This window comes from Patagioenas fasciata, chromosome 32, assembly GCF_037038585.1.
Source record: "Patagioenas fasciata isolate bPatFas1 chromosome 32, bPatFas1.hap1, whole genome shotgun sequence".
NCBI classification, from domain to species: Eukaryota; Metazoa; Chordata; class Aves; order Columbiformes; family Columbidae; genus Patagioenas; species Patagioenas fasciata.
This window is the reverse complement of record NC_092551.1, coordinates 3,760,449-3,776,806: the sequence shown is the minus strand read 5'-3', so window position 1 is coordinate 3,776,806 and position 16,358 is coordinate 3,760,449. Positions and strand designations below refer to the sequence as shown.

The 16,358-nt window shown below is 69.6% G+C and overlaps 1 protein-coding gene across 4 annotated transcripts in view; it reads right to left on the bottom strand.

The window, feature by feature from the left end:
• Positions 1-12,909, bottom strand: part of CACNA1A (calcium voltage-gated channel subunit alpha1 A) — a 66,549-nt gene extending 53,640 nt beyond the window's left edge. For all 4 annotated transcript variants that reach the window (XM_071800613.1, XM_071800614.1, XM_071800611.1 and 1 more), the window contains exons 1-3: positions 12,192-12,909; positions 2,815-2,921; positions 1,460-1,599 (exon numbers count right to left, since the gene is read on the bottom strand). In XM_071800613.1, coding sequence (XP_071656714.1) covers positions 1,460-1,599; positions 2,815-2,921; positions 12,192-12,471 — 527 coding nt within the window. In that variant the 5' untranslated portion in view covers positions 12,472-12,909. The remainder of the gene's footprint in view (positions 1-1,459; positions 1,600-2,814; positions 2,922-12,191) is intronic.
• Positions 12,910-16,358: the final 3,449 nt, after the last annotated feature.

Sequence of the window (16,358 nt, the reverse complement as noted above, 5' to 3'; positions counted from 1 at the left end):
CACGGCCCCTGTGTCCCCCCCAGAGCCACAGTGACCCACAGCGACCCCACGGCCCCTGTGTCCCCCCCAGAGCCACAGTGACCCCACGGCCCCTGTGTCCCCCCCAAAGCCACAGTGACCCCACATGGGCCACCATGTCCCCCCCAGAGCCACAATGACCCACAGTGACCCCACATGGGCCACCGTGTCCCCCCCAGAGCCACAATGACCCACAGTGACCCCATGGGCCACCATGTCCCCCCAAGGAGCCACAGTGACCCACAGCGACCCCACGGGCCACCACGTCCCCCCCATGGGCCACCGTGTCCCCTCCCATGGCCCACAATGACCTCACGGCCACCATGTCCCCCCAGAGCCACAGTGACCCACAGTGACCCCATGGCCACCACGTCCCCCCCAGAGCCACACTGACCCCATGGGCCACTGTGTCCCCTCCCATGGCCACAATGACCTCACGGCCACCATGTGCCCCCCCAGAGCCACAATGACCCACAGTGACCCCACGTGGGCCACCGCGTCCCCCCCAGGTCCTGGCAGACCCACGCGTCCTCTGTGGGTCGGCACGTGCCCCACAGCCACGCCACCATGGCTACACCGTCATGGCTACACCGTCACGGCTACACCGCCACGGCTACAGCGTCACGGCTACACCATCACGGCTACACCGCCACGGCTACAGCGTCACGGCTACACCATCACAGCTACACCGTCACGGCTACACCGCCACAGCTACAGTGTCACGGCTACAGCGTCACGGCTACAGCGTCACAGCCACTGCCAGCCCCACGGCGCTGCCCCACAGCCGCGTGCCCCGTGGCCGTGCCATCACCGCCGCGATCCCCAAGATCCCCAAGACGCTGGTCTCACGCATGTGCACCGACACGGGTCCACACGCGCGTGCACTGCACACTGGTCTCACATGTGTGTGTGCATGGGGTCCCACACGCGTGCACTGCACGCTGGTCTCACACGTGTGTGTGCACAGGGTCCCACACGCATGTGCCCTCGCACACTGGTCCCACACGTGTGTGTGCACAGGGGTCTCACACGCGCGCGTGCACAGGGTCCCACACACGCGTGCCCTCGCACACTGGTCTCACACATGTGTGTGCACGGGGTCTCACACATGTGTGTGCAGGGGTCCCACACGCGTGTGTGCACAGGGTCCCACAAGCTCGTGCCCTCGCACACTGGTCTCACACGCGCGCGTGCACAGGGTCCCACACGTGTGTGTGCACAGGGTCCCACACGTGTGTGTGCAGGGGTCCCCCACGCGTGTGTGCACAGGGTCCCAGACTCGTGCCCTCGCACACTGGTCCCCCACGTGTGTGTGCACAGGGTCCCCCACGTGTGTGTGTGCAGGGGTCTCACACGTGTGTGTGCACAGGGTCCCCCACGCGCGTGTGCACAGGCTCCCAGACTCGTGCCCTCGCAGGCTCGGCCGCGCCGCCGGGCTCACCCGGTGAGCACCACCACGAAGTCCATGACGTTCCAGCCGTTGCGCAGGTAGGAGCCTTTGTGGAAGGCGAAGCCCAGCGCGATGATCTTGATCCCCGCCTCGAAGCAGAAGATGCCGATGAAATACGGCTCCGTGTCATCCTGGGGGCGGGGACGCGTGAGCCGGGGGGGCGCCACCATCCCCCCCCAGGCGCCGCGGCTGCTCCGGCGCGGCCCAGATTCCCGGGGAGGAGGAAACTGGGGCGGGGGGGGGACCGGAGCTGTGAGCGCGCGGCGCTGGGTCCGCGGCCACCACCCGCACCGGGGGATGCGGGACCCCCCCGGTGGATGCGGGATCCCACTCGGTGGATGCGGGACCCCCCCGGTGGATGCGGGACCCCCCCGGTGGATGCGGGATCCCACTCAGTGGATGCGGGACCCCCCCGGTGGATGCGGGACCCCCCCGGTGGATGCGGGATCCCACTCAGTGGATGCGGGACCCCCCCCAGTGGATGCGGGACCCCCCTGCTGGATGCGGGACCTCCCCGGTGGATGTGGGGACCCCGCCAGTGGATGTGGGACCCCCTCAGTGGATGCGGGACCCCCCCCAGTGGATGCGGGACCCCCCCGCTGGATGCGGGACCTCCCCGGTGGATGTGGGGACCCCGCCAGTGGATGTGGGACCTCCCTGGTGGATGTGGGACCCCCCAGGTGGATGCGGGGACCCCCTCAGTGGATGTGGGACCCCCCAGGTGGATGCGAGACCCCCCCGGTGGATGCGGGACCCCCCCAGTGGATGTGGGACCTCCCTGGTGGATGCGGGACCCCCCTCAGTGGATGTGGGACCCCCCCGGTAGATGTGGGACCCCCCCCAGTGGATGTGGGACCCCCCCCAGTAGATGTGGGACCCCCCCCAGTGGATGCGGGACCCCCCCCGTGGATGCGGGACCCCCCCGGTGGATGCGGGACCCCCCTGGTGGATGCGGGGACCTCCCCGGTGGATGTGGGGACCCCCCGGTGGATGCGGGACCCCCTCGGTGGATGCGGGGACCCCCCCGGTGGATGCGGGACCCCCTCGGTGGATGCGGGACCTCCCTGGTGGATGTGGGACCCCCCAGGTGGATGTGGGACCCCCCCAGTGGATGCGGGGACCCCCCCGGTGGATGCGGGACCCCCCTGGTGGATGCGGGGACCCCCCCGGTGGATGTGGGACCCCCCCAGTGGATGCGGGGACCCCCCCGGTGGATGCGGGACCCCCCTGGTGGATGCGGGACCCCCCTCAGTGGATGTGGGACCCCCCCCCGGTAGATGTGGGACCCCCCCCGGTGGATGTGGGACCCCCCAGTGGATGCGGGACCCCCCCGGTGCCGCGCTCACCAGCCGCTCCGACATGGGGGTCTTGTCCTCGTCGGGCAGGTGCTGCTCCAGCGCCAGGACGATGCAGTTGGCGATGATGGTGGCTAAAATCATGTATTCAAAAGGAGTGCGGCCGAGTCAAGGAAAACGGGGGGCGGCGCCGGGACCCCCACCCTGGGGGGGTCGAGGTGGGAGAGGGGCTTTGGGGTCCCCACAGTGGTGGCAGCGCCGCGGGCACAAGAGGGCTCTGGGGTCCCATGGCGGTGGCAGCGCCGCGGGCACAAGGGGGCTTTGGGGTCCCCACAGTGGTGGCAGCGCCGCGGGCACAAGGGGGCTCTGGGGTCCCATGGCGGTGGCAGCGCCGCGGGCACAAGGGGGCTCTGGGGTCCCCATGGCGGTGGCAGCGCCGCGGGCACAAGGGGGCTCTGGGGTCCCCTGGCGGTGGCAGCGCCGCGGGCACAAGGGGGCTCTGGGGTCCCATGGCGGTGGCAGCGCCGCGGGCACAAGGGGGCTCTGGGGTCCCATGGCGGTGGCAGCGCCGCGGGCACAAGGGGGCTCTGGGGTCCCCTGGCGGTGGCAGCGCCGCGGGCACAAGGGGGCTCTGGGGTCCCATGGCGGTGGCAGCGCCGCGGGCACAAGGGGGCTCTGGGGTCCCCTGGCGGTGGCAGCGCCGCGGGCACAAGGGGGCTCTGGGGTCCCATGGCGGTGGCAGCGCCGCGGGCACAAGGGGGCTCTGGGGTCCCCTGGCGGTGGCAGCGCCGCGGGCACAAGGGGGCTCTGGGGTCCCCTGGCGGTGGCAGCGCCGCGGGCACAAGGGGGCTCTGGGGTCCCATGGCGGTGGCAGCGCCGCGGGCACAAGGGGGCTCTGGGGTCCCCTGGCGGTGGCAGCGCCGCGGGCACAAGGGGGCTCTGGGGTCCCCATGGCGGTGGCAGCGCCGCGGGCACAAGGGGGCTCTGGGGTCCCATGGCGGTGGCAGCGCCGCGGGCACAAGGGGGCTCTGGGGTCCCATGGCGGTGGCAGCGCCGCGGGCACAAGGGGGCTCTGGGGTCCCCTGGCGGTGGCAGCGCCGCGGGCACAAGGGGGCTCTGGGGTCCCCTGGCGGTGGCAGCGCCGCGGGCACAAGGGGGCTCTGGGGTCCCATGGCGGTGGCAGCGCCGCGGGCACAAGGGGGCTCTGGGGTCCCCTGGCGGTGGCAGCGCCGCGGGCACAAGGGGGCTCTGGGGTCCCCATGGCGGTGGCAGCGCCGCGGGCACAAGGGGGCTCTGGGGTCCCATGGCGGTGGCAGCGCCGCGGGCACAAGGGGGCTCTGGGGTCCCATGGCGGTGGCAGCGCCGCGGGCACAAGGGGGCTCTGGGGTCCCATGGCGGTGGCAGCGCCGCGGGCCCCGGTGTCGCCGCGGTGCGGGCTCGGCCGCCGCCAGCGCCGCGTGCTCTCGGCTCATTAATTTCGCCATCAAAGGCGCGCCCCGGCGGCCCCGCTCTCCCGGCACGGCGCCGCAGGCCCCGCGGGAGCCGGCGCTGATCAAAGCACCGCAGCGGCAGCGGGACCCGGGGAGACCTACACGGCCCCCACACGGCCCCCACACGGCCCCTACACGGCCCCCACACGGCCCCCACACGGCCCCCACACGGCCCCTACACGGCCCCCACACGGCCCCCACACGGTCCCTACACGGCCCCCACACGGCCCCCACACGGCCCCCGCACGGCCCCCACACGGCCCCTACACGGCCCCCACACGGCCCCTACACGGCCCCTACACGGCCCCCACACGGCCCCTACACGGCCCCCACACGGTCCCTACACGGCCCCCACACGGCCCCTACACGGTCCCTACACGGCCCCTACACGGCCCCCACACGGCCCCCACACGGCCCCTACACGGTCCCCACACGGCCCCCACACGGCCCCCACACGGCCCCCACACGGTCCCTACACGGCCCCTACACGGCCCCCACACGGCCCCCACACGGCCCCCACACGGTCCCTACACGGCCCCCACACGGCCCCCACACGGCCCCCACACGGTCCCTACACGGCCCCCACACGGCCCCCACACGGCCCCCGCACGGCTCCGGCAACCGTGGGGCCCCGGGGCCGGCGCTCGGTGAGTGCGGAGCCTGCCCCGCTCAGGGTGGCGCAGCGATTTGGCACAGCACGCCTGGCCACGACGGCACGGCCACCCGCAACGGCACAGCTGGCTGGCATGGCACAGCTGTCCAGAACGCCACAGCTACCCAGAAAGGCACAGCTGGCCGGCAAGGCACAGCTGGCCGGCAAGGCACAGCTGGCCGGAACGGCACAGCTATCCAGAAAGGCACAGCTGGCCGGAACGGCACAGCTGTCCAGAACGGCACAGCTGTCCAGAACGGCACAGCTACCCAGAACGGCACAGCTGTCCAGAACGGCACAGCTGTCCAGAACGGCACAGCTACCCAGAACGGCACAGCTACCCAGAACGGCACAGCTGTCCAGAACGGCACAGCTGTCCAGAACGGCACAGCTACCCAGAACGGCACAGCTGTCCAGAACAGCACAGCTGTCCAGAACGGCACAGCTGTCCAGAACGGCACAGCTACCCAGAACGGCACAGCTGTCCAGAACAGCACAGCTGTCCAGAACGGCACAGCTACCCAGAACGGCACAGCTGGCCGGAACGGCACAGCTGTCCAGAACGGCACAGCTATCCAGAACGGCACAGCTACCCAGAACGGCACAGCTGTCCAGAACGGCACAGCTGTCCAGAACGGCACAGCTACCCAGAACGGCACAGCTGTCCAGAACGGCACAGCTGTCCAGAACGGCACAGCTACCCAGAACGGCACAGCTGGCCGGAACGGCACAGCTGTCCAGAACGGCACAGCTATCCAGAACGGCACAGCTGTCCAGAACGGCACAGCTGTCCAGAACGGCACAGCTACCCAGAACGGCACAGCTACCCAGAACGGCACAGCTGTCCAGAACGGCACAGCTGGCCGGAACGGCACAGCTGTCCAGAACGGCACAGCTATCCAGAACGGCACAGCTATCCAGAACGGCACAGCTACCCAGAACGGCACAGCTGTCCAGAACGGCACAGCTGTCCAGAACGGCACAGCTGTCCAGAACGGCACAGCTACCCAGAACGGCACAGCTATCCAGAACGGCACAGCTGTCCAGAACGGCACAGCTACCCAGAACGGCACAGCTGTCCAGAACGGCACAGCTACCCAGAACGGCACAGCTATCCAGAACGGCACAGCTGTCCAGAACGGCACAGCTGTCCAGAACGGCACAGCTACCCAGAACGGCACAGCTGTCCAGAACGGCACAGCTGTCCAGAACGGCACAGCTACCCAGAACGGCACAGCTACCCGGAATGGCACAGCTGTCCAGCATGGCACAGCTGTCCAGAACGGCACAGCTGTCCGGAACGGCACAGCTGTCCGGAACGGCACAGCTATCCGGCATGGCACAGCTATCCGGCACAGCTATCGAGAACGGCACAGCTATCTGGCACAGCTATCCAGCACGGCACAGCTATCCGGCACAGCCATCCGGCACAGCCATCTGCAACGGCACAGTTACCCAGCACAGCTATCCGCAACGGCACAGCTATTCAGCATGGCACAGTTATCCGGCACACCACAGCTATCCGGCACAGTTATCCGGCACAGTTATCCGGCACAGCTATCCAGCACAGTTATCCGGCACAGTTATCCGGCACAGCTATCCAGCACAGTTATCCGGCACAGCTATCCAGCACAGCACAGCTATCCGGCACAGCTATCTGGCACAGTTATCCGGCACAGTTATCCGGCACAGCACAGCTATCTGGCAGAGTTATCCGGCACAGCTATCCGGCACAGCACAGCTATCTGGCACAGCCATCCAGAATGGCTCAGCTATCCAGCATAGCACAGCTATCTGGAATGGCACAGTTATCTGGCACAGCTATCCGGCACAGCACAGCTATCTGGCACAGCCATCCGGCACAGCACAGCTATCTGGCACGGCACAGTTATCCGGCACAGCCATCCGGAATGGCTCAGCTATCCAGAATGGCACAGCCATCCAGAATGGCACAGCTATCCGGCATGGCACAGTTATCTGGCACAACTATCGGGCATAGCACAGCTATCCAGAACAGCACAGCTATCCGGCACAGCCATCTGGTATAGCACAGCCATCCGGAATGGCTCGGCTATCTGGCACAGCCATCCAGAATGGCACAGCTATCCGACATAGCTCAGTCATCTGGCACAGCCATCCGGAATGGCACAGTTATCCGGCACAGCTCTCCAGCACAGCACAGCTCTCCGGCACGGCACAGCTATCCGGCACAGCTCTCCGGCACAGCACAGCTAGCCACTATGGCACAGCTGTTTGGTGTAGTTATCCAGAATGGCACGGTTATCCGGCACAGCCATCCGGAACAGCACAGCTCTCCAGCACAGCACAGCTATCCGGCACGGCACAGTTATCCGGCATGGTACAGCTATCCGGCACGGCACAGTTATCTGGCACGACTATCGGACATAGCACAGCTATCTGGCACAGCTATCCAGAATGGCACAGTTAGCTGGAATGGCACAGCCATCCGGCACGGCACAGTTATCTGGCACAGCACAGCTCTCCAGCACAGCAGTTATCCGGCACAGCCATCCGGCACAGCACAGCCATCCGGAATAGCAGAGTCAGCTGGAATGGCACAGCTATCCAGCACAGCTATCCGGCACGGCACGGTTATCTGGCACCACTATCCGGCGTAGCACAGCTCTCCAGCACGGCACAGTTATCCGGCACAGCCATCCGGAATGGCACAGCCATCTGGCACAGCCATCCAGAATGGCTCAGCTATCCGGCACAACCATCTGGAATGGTTCAGCTATCCGGCACAACCATCCAGGATGGTTCAGCTATCTGGCACAACCATCCAACACAGCTCAGCTATCTGGCACAGCTACCCGGCACAGCACAGCTATATGGAACGGCACAGTTATCCGGCACAGCCATCCGGCACAGCACAGCCATCCGGCACAGCTCTCTGGCACAGCACAGTTATCTGGCACAGCTCTCCAGCACCGCGCAGCTCTCTGGCGCAGCTCCACGGCACAGCAGCCCTACCTGGCTTGGCAATTTGGCGTGGCCGCGTGGCCTGGCACGATCACCCAGCACGGCCCACCCATCTGACCCGGCGCGGTTACCCGGCACAGCCTGGCACCGCGACACAGCACCAGCGCAGGGCCTGGCCGTGGTAGGGCTCCCGGCATGGCGCTCCGGCGCAGCACGGCGCTCTGGCACGGCTCATCCGGCACGGCTCATCCGGCACGGCACAGCACGGCGCTCGGGCACGGCTCATCCGGCACGGCACAGCACAGCGCTCTGGCACGGCTCATCCGGCACGGCACAGCACGGCGCTCTGGCACGGCTCATCCGGCACGGCACAGCACGGCGCTCGGGCACGGCTCACCCGGCACGGCACAGCACGGCGCTCTGGCACGGCTCATCCGGCACGGCCCAGCACGGCGCTCTGGCACGGCTCATCCGGCACGGCACAGCACGGCGCTCTGGCACGGCTCATCCGGCACAGCGCAGCACGGCGCTCTGGCACGGCTCATCCGGCACGGCCCAGCACGGCGCTCTGGCACGGCTCATCCGGCACGGCACAGCACGGCGCTCTGGCACGGCTCATCCGGCACAGCGCAGCACGGCGCTCTGGCACGGCTCATCCGGCACGGCCCAGCACGGCGCTCTGGCACGGCTCATCCGGCACAGCGCAGCACAGCGCTCTGGCACGGCTCATCCGGCACGGCCCAGCACGGCGCTCTGGCACGGCTCATCCGGCACGGCACAGCACGGCGCTCTGGCACGGCTCATCCGGCACGGCGCAGCACGGCGCTCTGGCACGGCTCATCCGGCACGGCACAGCACGGCGCTCTGGCACGGCTCATCCGGCACGGCACAGCACGGCGCTCTGGCACGGCTCATCCGGCACGGCGCAGCACGGCGCTCTGGCACGGCTCATCCGGCACGGCACTGCACGGCGCTCTGGCACGGCTCATCCGGCACGGCCCAGCACGGCGCTCTGGCACGGCTCATCCGGCACGGCCCAGCACGGCGCTCTGGCACGGCTCATCCGGCACGGCCCAGCACGGCGCTCTGGCACGGCTCATCCGGCACGGCGCAGCACGGCGCTCTGGCACGGCTCATCCGGCACGGCCCAGCACGGCGCTCTGGCACGGCTCATCTGGCACGGCACATCCAGCATGGCACAGCACGGCGCTCTGGCACGGCTCATCTGGCACAGCACAGCACGGCGCTCTGGCACGGCTCATCCGGCACAGCACAGCGCAGCGCTCTGGCACGGCTCATCCGGCACGGCCCAGCACGGCGCTCTGGCACGGCTCATCCGGCACAGCTCAGCACGGCGCTCTGGCACGGCTCATCCGGCACGGCCCAGCACGGCGCTCTGGCACGGCTCATCCGGCACGGCCCAGCACGGCGCTCTGGCACGGCTCATCCGGCACGGCACAGCACTGCATGGTGCTCTGGCACGGCTCATCCGGCACAGCTCAGCACGGCGCTCTGGCACGGCTCATCCGGCACAGCACAGCACGGCGCTCGGGCACGGCTCATCCGGCACGGCACAGCACGGCGCTCTGGCACGGCTCATCCGGCACGGCCCAGCACGGCGCTCTGGCACGGCTCATCCGGCACAGCTCAGCACGGCGCTCTGGCACGGCTCATCCGGCACGGCGCAGCACGGCGCTCGGGCACGGCTCATCCGGCACGGCACAGCACGGCGCTCTGGCACGGCTCATCCGGCACAGCACAGCACGGCGCTCTGGCACGGCTCATCCGGCACGGCGCAGCACGGCGCTCTGGCACGGCTCATCCGGCACAGCACAGCACGGCGCTCTGGCACGGCTCATCCGGCACGGCGCAGCACGGCGCTCTGGCACGGCTCATCCGGCACGGCACAGCACGGCGCTCTGGCACGGCTCATCCGGCACGGCTCAGCACGGCGCTCGGGCACGGCTCATCCGGCACAGCTCTCTGGCACAGCGCACCTATCCGGGCCAGCTCGGAGCTCCGGCACGGCCAGCGCGCCCCGGCCGCGCAGCGCGGTTCCCTGGCACAGCGCGGCGATCCGGCCGGCGAGACCCCCGCCCAGCGCCGCCGCAGCCCCCGGGCTCGGGCACCGCGTCCCGGGGGAGTCAAACACCGGCCCCCCCGCGTCCCGGCTGCCGTGCCGGCATTGGGGGCACCGCGGCATCGCCCCCGCCATGGCCAAACGGAGCCGTGGCTGCGCCCGGGGGGTTGGGGTGGGCGGCACAACCAACCCCCCCACCCCGGCACCCCCGGCGCCCCCTCCCGGCCATGGTGCCCCGGTTGGCAGACGGCAGTGGGGCCCCCGCTCGGTGCCGCCGGCGCGGGGCGTCCCGGTGCCCCCCGGATGCCGGAGCCGGGGCCGCTGCGGCGCAGCCCGCGCACCCGCAGGTTTGCGGTGAAGCCCCCCCCGCGGCACGGCCGGCTCCGCTCCCTGCGCCGGCGGCTCCGGCAGCACCGGCACCGCACCAGGGCCGCCGTTTGGGCCGCAAGCCCCGCCGCCCATCGCCGCGGCACCGCGGCTGCGGCGCACATGCCCAGTGGGGCTCCGGCGGCACCGGCTGCCCAGGCCCCCCCGCAATGCCGGGGGGGGTCCCCGAAAGGCTCCGCGAGGCCAGAGCCGGTGACCAACCGCGGCACCCGAAACGGCACGGGGCCCCCAGCCCCCGGGGCCCTCCCGGCCGGGGTGCGGGGACAGTGGCCCTTTAGGGGACAGTGGCCCTTTCCGGGGCTGCTCCCCGCTGATGGTTTTGGGGTGGGGGGGAAGCTGCTGTAACGGGGTGGCCCTGCCCCCACCCCCCGGGATGAGCTGGACCCCCCAAATCCTCCAGGGTGGGGACAGGGACGTGGTGCAGGACATGGGGATGGGGACAGGGGATGGGGACCCCAATGCAGGTCAGGGGATGGGGACATGGCACAGGAATGGGGACGTGGTGCAGGACAGGGGATGGGGACCCCAGCATGGGGACAGGGACATGAGATGGGGACCCCAATGTGGGTCAGCGGATGGGGACATGGCGCAGGAATGGGGACGTGGTGCAGGAATGGGGATGGGGACCCCAGCATGGGGACAGGGACATGAGATGGGGACCCCAATGCAGGTCAGCGGATGGGGACATGGCGCAGGAATGGGGACATGGTGCAGGAATGGGGATGGGGACCCCAGCATGGGGACAGGGACATGAGATGGGGACCCCAATGTGGGTCAGCGGATGGGGACATGGCGCAGGAATGGGGACGTGGTGCAGGAATGGGGATGGGGACCCCAGCATGGGGACAGGGACATGAGATGGGGACCCCAATGCAGGACACAGGAATGGGGACACGGCACGGGAATGGGGACATGGTGCAGGACACAGGATGGGGACCCCAATGTGGGTCAGGGGATGGGGACATGGTGCAGGACAGGGGATGGGGACCCCAATGCAGGGCACAGGATGGGGATCCCAGCATGGGGACATGGACATGGTGCAGGACACAGGATGGGGACCCCAGTGCAGGTCAGCAGCTGGGGACGTGGCACAGGAATGGGGACATGGTGCAGGAATGGGGATGGGGACCCCAATGTGGGTCAGGGGATGGGGACCCCAGTGCAGGTCAGGGGATGGGATGGGGACGTGGTGCAGGGCAGGGGATGGGGACGTGGTGCAGGGCAGGGGATGGGGACCCCAGTGCAGGACACAGGATGGGGACCCCAGCGCAGAACACAGAATGGGGACACGGCATGGGAATGGGGACATGGTGCGGGACAGGGGATGGGGACCCCAAGGCAGGGCAGGGGATGGGGACCCCAATGCAGGACACGGGATGGGATGGGATGGGATGGGATGGGATGGGATGGGATGGGATGGGATGGGATGGGATGGGGACCCCACTGCAGGACAGGGGATTGGATGGGGACCCCAATGTGGGTCAGGGGATGGGGACCCCAATGCAGGTCAGGGAATGGGGATGGGGACCCCAATGCAGGACATGGGATGAGATGGGGACATTGCATGGGAATGGGGACATAGTGCAGGACAGGGGAGGGGGACCCCAATGCAGGTCAGGGAATGGGGATGGGGACATGGTGCGGGACATGGGATGTGGACCTCAATGCAGGGCACAGGATGGGGACCCCACTGCAGGTCAGGGAATGGGATGGGGACCCCAATGCAGGACACGGGATGGGATGGGATGGGATGGGATGGGATGGGATGGGATGGGATGGGATGGGATGGGATGGGATGGGATGGGATGGGTGGGATGGGGCCCCGGGCGCCAGGGGTTGGTGCGGGCGCCCCCGGCTGTGCCCCCCAAAGGATATGGCCATTCGGTGATCTTTTTGGCGTATTTCCTCACCACGTTGTCCTCGCTGAAGAGGAAGAGCGAGCGGTTGACCGTGAGGCAGCTCTGGCGGACCGGGATGGGGTTGTAGAGCGCCATGGTGCGCGCCCGCTGGGCCATCGACTGCTTGTACATCCTCTGCGCGCCGGGGGGGCCCTGCCGAGCGCCCCCCGCGCCCCGCGCCCCCGCCGCGCTCCCGGCGCCGCTCCCGCCGCCCCCGGCCCCGTACCGGCCCGGGACCTCGTCCCCGAACCGAGCCATGGTGCGGAGCTCACGCTGCGGAGGTCGACGCGCTCATCACATCCCATGGGGGGGGAAAGGAGGGGGCAAAGGATGGGGGCCCGGCCCCGCGGAGGGGGGGGCGCTCAGGCGGCGGGGGGGCCGGCGGGAGCGGGGAGCGGCGCGGGCATCATCCTCGGTGCGCTGCGCCCCCCGCAATGCGAGCGGTGCGGAGGGGGGTGCGGAGCGGGGGGGGCCTGCGGCTGCCGGTGCCCCGGTTAGCGGGGGGGGGGCCGAGGCGCCCCGATGCAGCAGCGGAGCCGGGGGGGGGCGGCGGCAGCTCCCCCAGCGCGGCGGCGGCTCCGGCTGCGCCAATTGCGAGCGGGGGGGCTGGAAAGGATGGGGGGGTTGGAAAGGATGGGGGGGGGGGGGCTGGAAAGGATGAGGGGGGGGCTGGAAAGGATGGGGGGGGCTGGAAAGGATGGGGGGGGCAGCAAATCCTGCGGGGGTCAGCGCATCCCGCCGCGCAGCGGAGCGGGGCAGCGCGGGGCAGCGGCGGGGGGCGCGGAACCCCCCCCGAAAACGGCCCAAATTGAAGAGAAAGGCAAAAAAATCCAACGGGGGGGTCGGCGCAGGCCGAACGGAGCGCGTGCCCCCTCGGCCGGGCGGGGGTCGCCGTCAGCCCCCCGGCAGCAGCGGGGCGGCGGGGCCCATCGGGCCGGGCTGCGGCAAGAGCTCCGCGCTGCTGCTGCTGCTGCTGCTCTTCCTCCTCCTCCTCCCCTCCTCCTCCTCCTCCTCCTCCTCCTCCTCCCGCCCTGCCCGGGGCTCTTCCTCCTTCTCCTCCTCCTCCTCCTCCCCCTGCCCGGGGCTCTTCCTCCTCCTCCTCCTCCTCCGCCGCCCGGGCTGGGGAGGGGGCGGTGGGTGCGCCGGAAGCCCACCCGGGACCCACCCGGGACCCACCCGGAACCCACCCGGGACCCACCCGGGACTCACCGGGGACCCACCCGGAGCCCACCCGGGAGCGACCGGGGGACCCACCGGGGACCCACCTGGAGCCCACCCGGGACCCACCCGGAACCCACCAGGGACCCACCGGGGACCCACGCGGGACCCACGGGGGACCCACCCGGGACCTACTCAGAACCCACCCGGAGCCCACCCGGCACGGACCGGGGACCCACCAGGGACCCACCCGGAGCCCACCCGGGACCCACCCGGAACTCACCGGGAACCTACCCAGAACCCACCCGGAGCCTACCCGGGACCCACTGGGGACACACGCGGGACCTACCCAGAACCCACCCGGGACCCGCGGGGGACCCACCGGGGACCCACCCGGGACCCACCCGGAACCCACCGGGGACCCACCTGGAGCCCACCTGGGACCCACCCGGAACCCACCAGGGACCTACCCAGAACCCACTCGGAGCCCACCCGGGACCCACCCGGGGGGACAGGGGGATGGGGGTGCGAGGGGAAATGGGCGGGATAGGGGGCGGAAAAATGGGCGGGATGGGGTGCAAAAATGGGGCAAAAAACGGGTGGGATGGGGGTGCGAAAAATGGGCGGTTTGGGGTGCAAAAATGGGCAGGACCGTGCGAGAGAACGGGCAGGACGGTGCACACGGGTGTGCGTGAGTGTGCACGGGTGTGTGTGAGTGTGCACGGGTGTGTGTGAGTGTGCACGAGTGTGCGTGAGTGTGCGTGAGTGTGTGAGCAGCATGCACGGCCGTGTGCAGGAGGGCACACGCGGGTGTGCAGGAGCGGGACGGTGCACACGGGTGTGCGTGAGTGTGCACGGGTGTGTGCAGGAGGGCACACATGGGAGTGCACAAGCGGGACGGTGCACACAGGTGTGTGAGTGTGTGAGCAGCGTGCACAGCCGTGTGCAGGAGGGCACACGTGGGTGTGCAGGAGCGGGACGGTGCACATGGGTGTGCATGAGTGTGCATGGGTGTGCATGAGTGTGCGTGGCTGTGTGCAGGAGGGCACACATGGGTGTGCACGAGCAGGATGGTGCACACGAGTGTGTGTGAGTGTGTGAGCAGTGTGCACGGCCCTGTGCAGGAGGGCACACACGGGCGTGCAAGAGCAGGACGGTGCACACAGGTGTGCGTGAGTGTGCACGGGGGTGGGGGCAGCGTGTGCAGGAGGGCACACATGGGTGTGCAGGTGCAGGATGGTGCACACGGGTGTGCGTGAGTGTACACGGGTGTGTGAGCAGCGTGCACGGCCATGTGCAGGAGGGCACGCGCGGGCGTGCAGGTGCAGGATGGTGCACACGGGTGTGCATGAGTGTGCACGGGTGTGTGCAGGAGGGCACACGCGGGCGTGCAGGTGCAGGTTGGTGCACACGGGTGTGCATGAGTGTGCACGGGTGTGTGCAGGAGGGCACACGCGGGCGTGCAGGTGCAGGTCGGTGCACACGGGTGTGCATGAGTGTGCGCGGGTGTGTGCAGGAGGGCACACGCGGGCGTGCAGGTGCAGGTCGGTGCACACGGGTGTGCGTGAGTGTGCGCGGGTGTGTGCAGGACAGCGCGTGAGGGCGTGCACGGCTGCACACGAGGGTGCAAACGGCCTCGTGCAAGGGCTTGCACAGCCGTGCAAACACCGGTGCACACCCGCCCCCCCCCGCCCGTGGGGAAGGGGCACCGTGGGGGGATGGGCTGCGGTTTGGGGTCCCCCCCCGCGCGTGGGGAATTAGGTCGCGCGGCGCCCCCAGCCCCGCTGCTGACGTCACGGCCCTTTGTCCCGCGCCGCTTTTGTCCCCGAACCGCGCGCGCCCGGCCCGGGGCCGCCGGCGGGGGGTGGGGGGGGTGGGGGGTGGGGGGCGGGGGGATCCCTCCCCCACCCCCACCCCCGCCCCAGTGTGGGGACCCTCGGGTCCCGGCCCCGCCGCAGGGAGCTTGGGGGTGGCTTTGCTGCTTCGGCCCCTTTTCACCCCAAAATGTCCCCTCTGAGCGATGGGGACCCCAAGCACCACCCGGGGGGGAAGGGACACTCGGTCCAACGCGTGTGTGCACAGCCCCACACGCGTGTGCACAGCCCCACACGCATGTGCACAGCTCCACACGATTGTGCACAGCCCCACACGCGTGTGCACAACCCCATATGATTGTGCACAGCCCCACACGATTGTGCACAGCCCCACACGATTGTGCACAGCCCCACACGCGTGTGCACAGCCCCACACGATTGTGCACAGCCCCACAAGCGTGTGCACAGCCCCACACGCGTGTGCACAGCCCCACACACTTGTGCACAGCCCCACACACGTGTGCACAGCCCCACACGCGTGTGCACAGCCCCACACGCGTGTGCACAGCCCCACACGATTGTGCACAGCCCCACACGCGTGTGCACAGCCCCACACGCGTGTGCACAGCCCCACACGATTGTGCACAGCCCCACACGCGTGTGCACAGCCCCACACGATTGTGCACAGCACCACACGATTGTGCACAGCCCCACACGATTGTGCACAGCCCCATACGATTGTGCACAGCCCCACACGCGTGTGCACAGCCCCATACGATTGTGCACAGCCCCACACGCGTGTGCACAGCCCCACACAATTGTGCACAGCCCCACACGCGTGTGCACAGCCCCACACGATTGTGCACAGCCCCACACGCGTGTGCCGGCGCTCACGCCGCAGCGGGGGGGGCTCGGGCGCCGCTGCCAAACTGCACGCTCAGCACTTTCCCGGATGCCGGAGCCGGTGCCAACGTCCCCCCCCCCTCCCCCCCACCCCGGGGACCCCGCCCTGGGGGCTCCGTCCCCCCGTGTCCCCGTGGGGGTGGGGATGTCCCCGCGGGCCCGTCCGTGTGTCCCCACGTGCGGGACAGATGGACGTCCCGTGGTGCGGCAGCTGGAGCGGGGGGTGGCACCAAATCCGGCCCAAATTGTCCCCCCCCCTGCAGCCAAAAC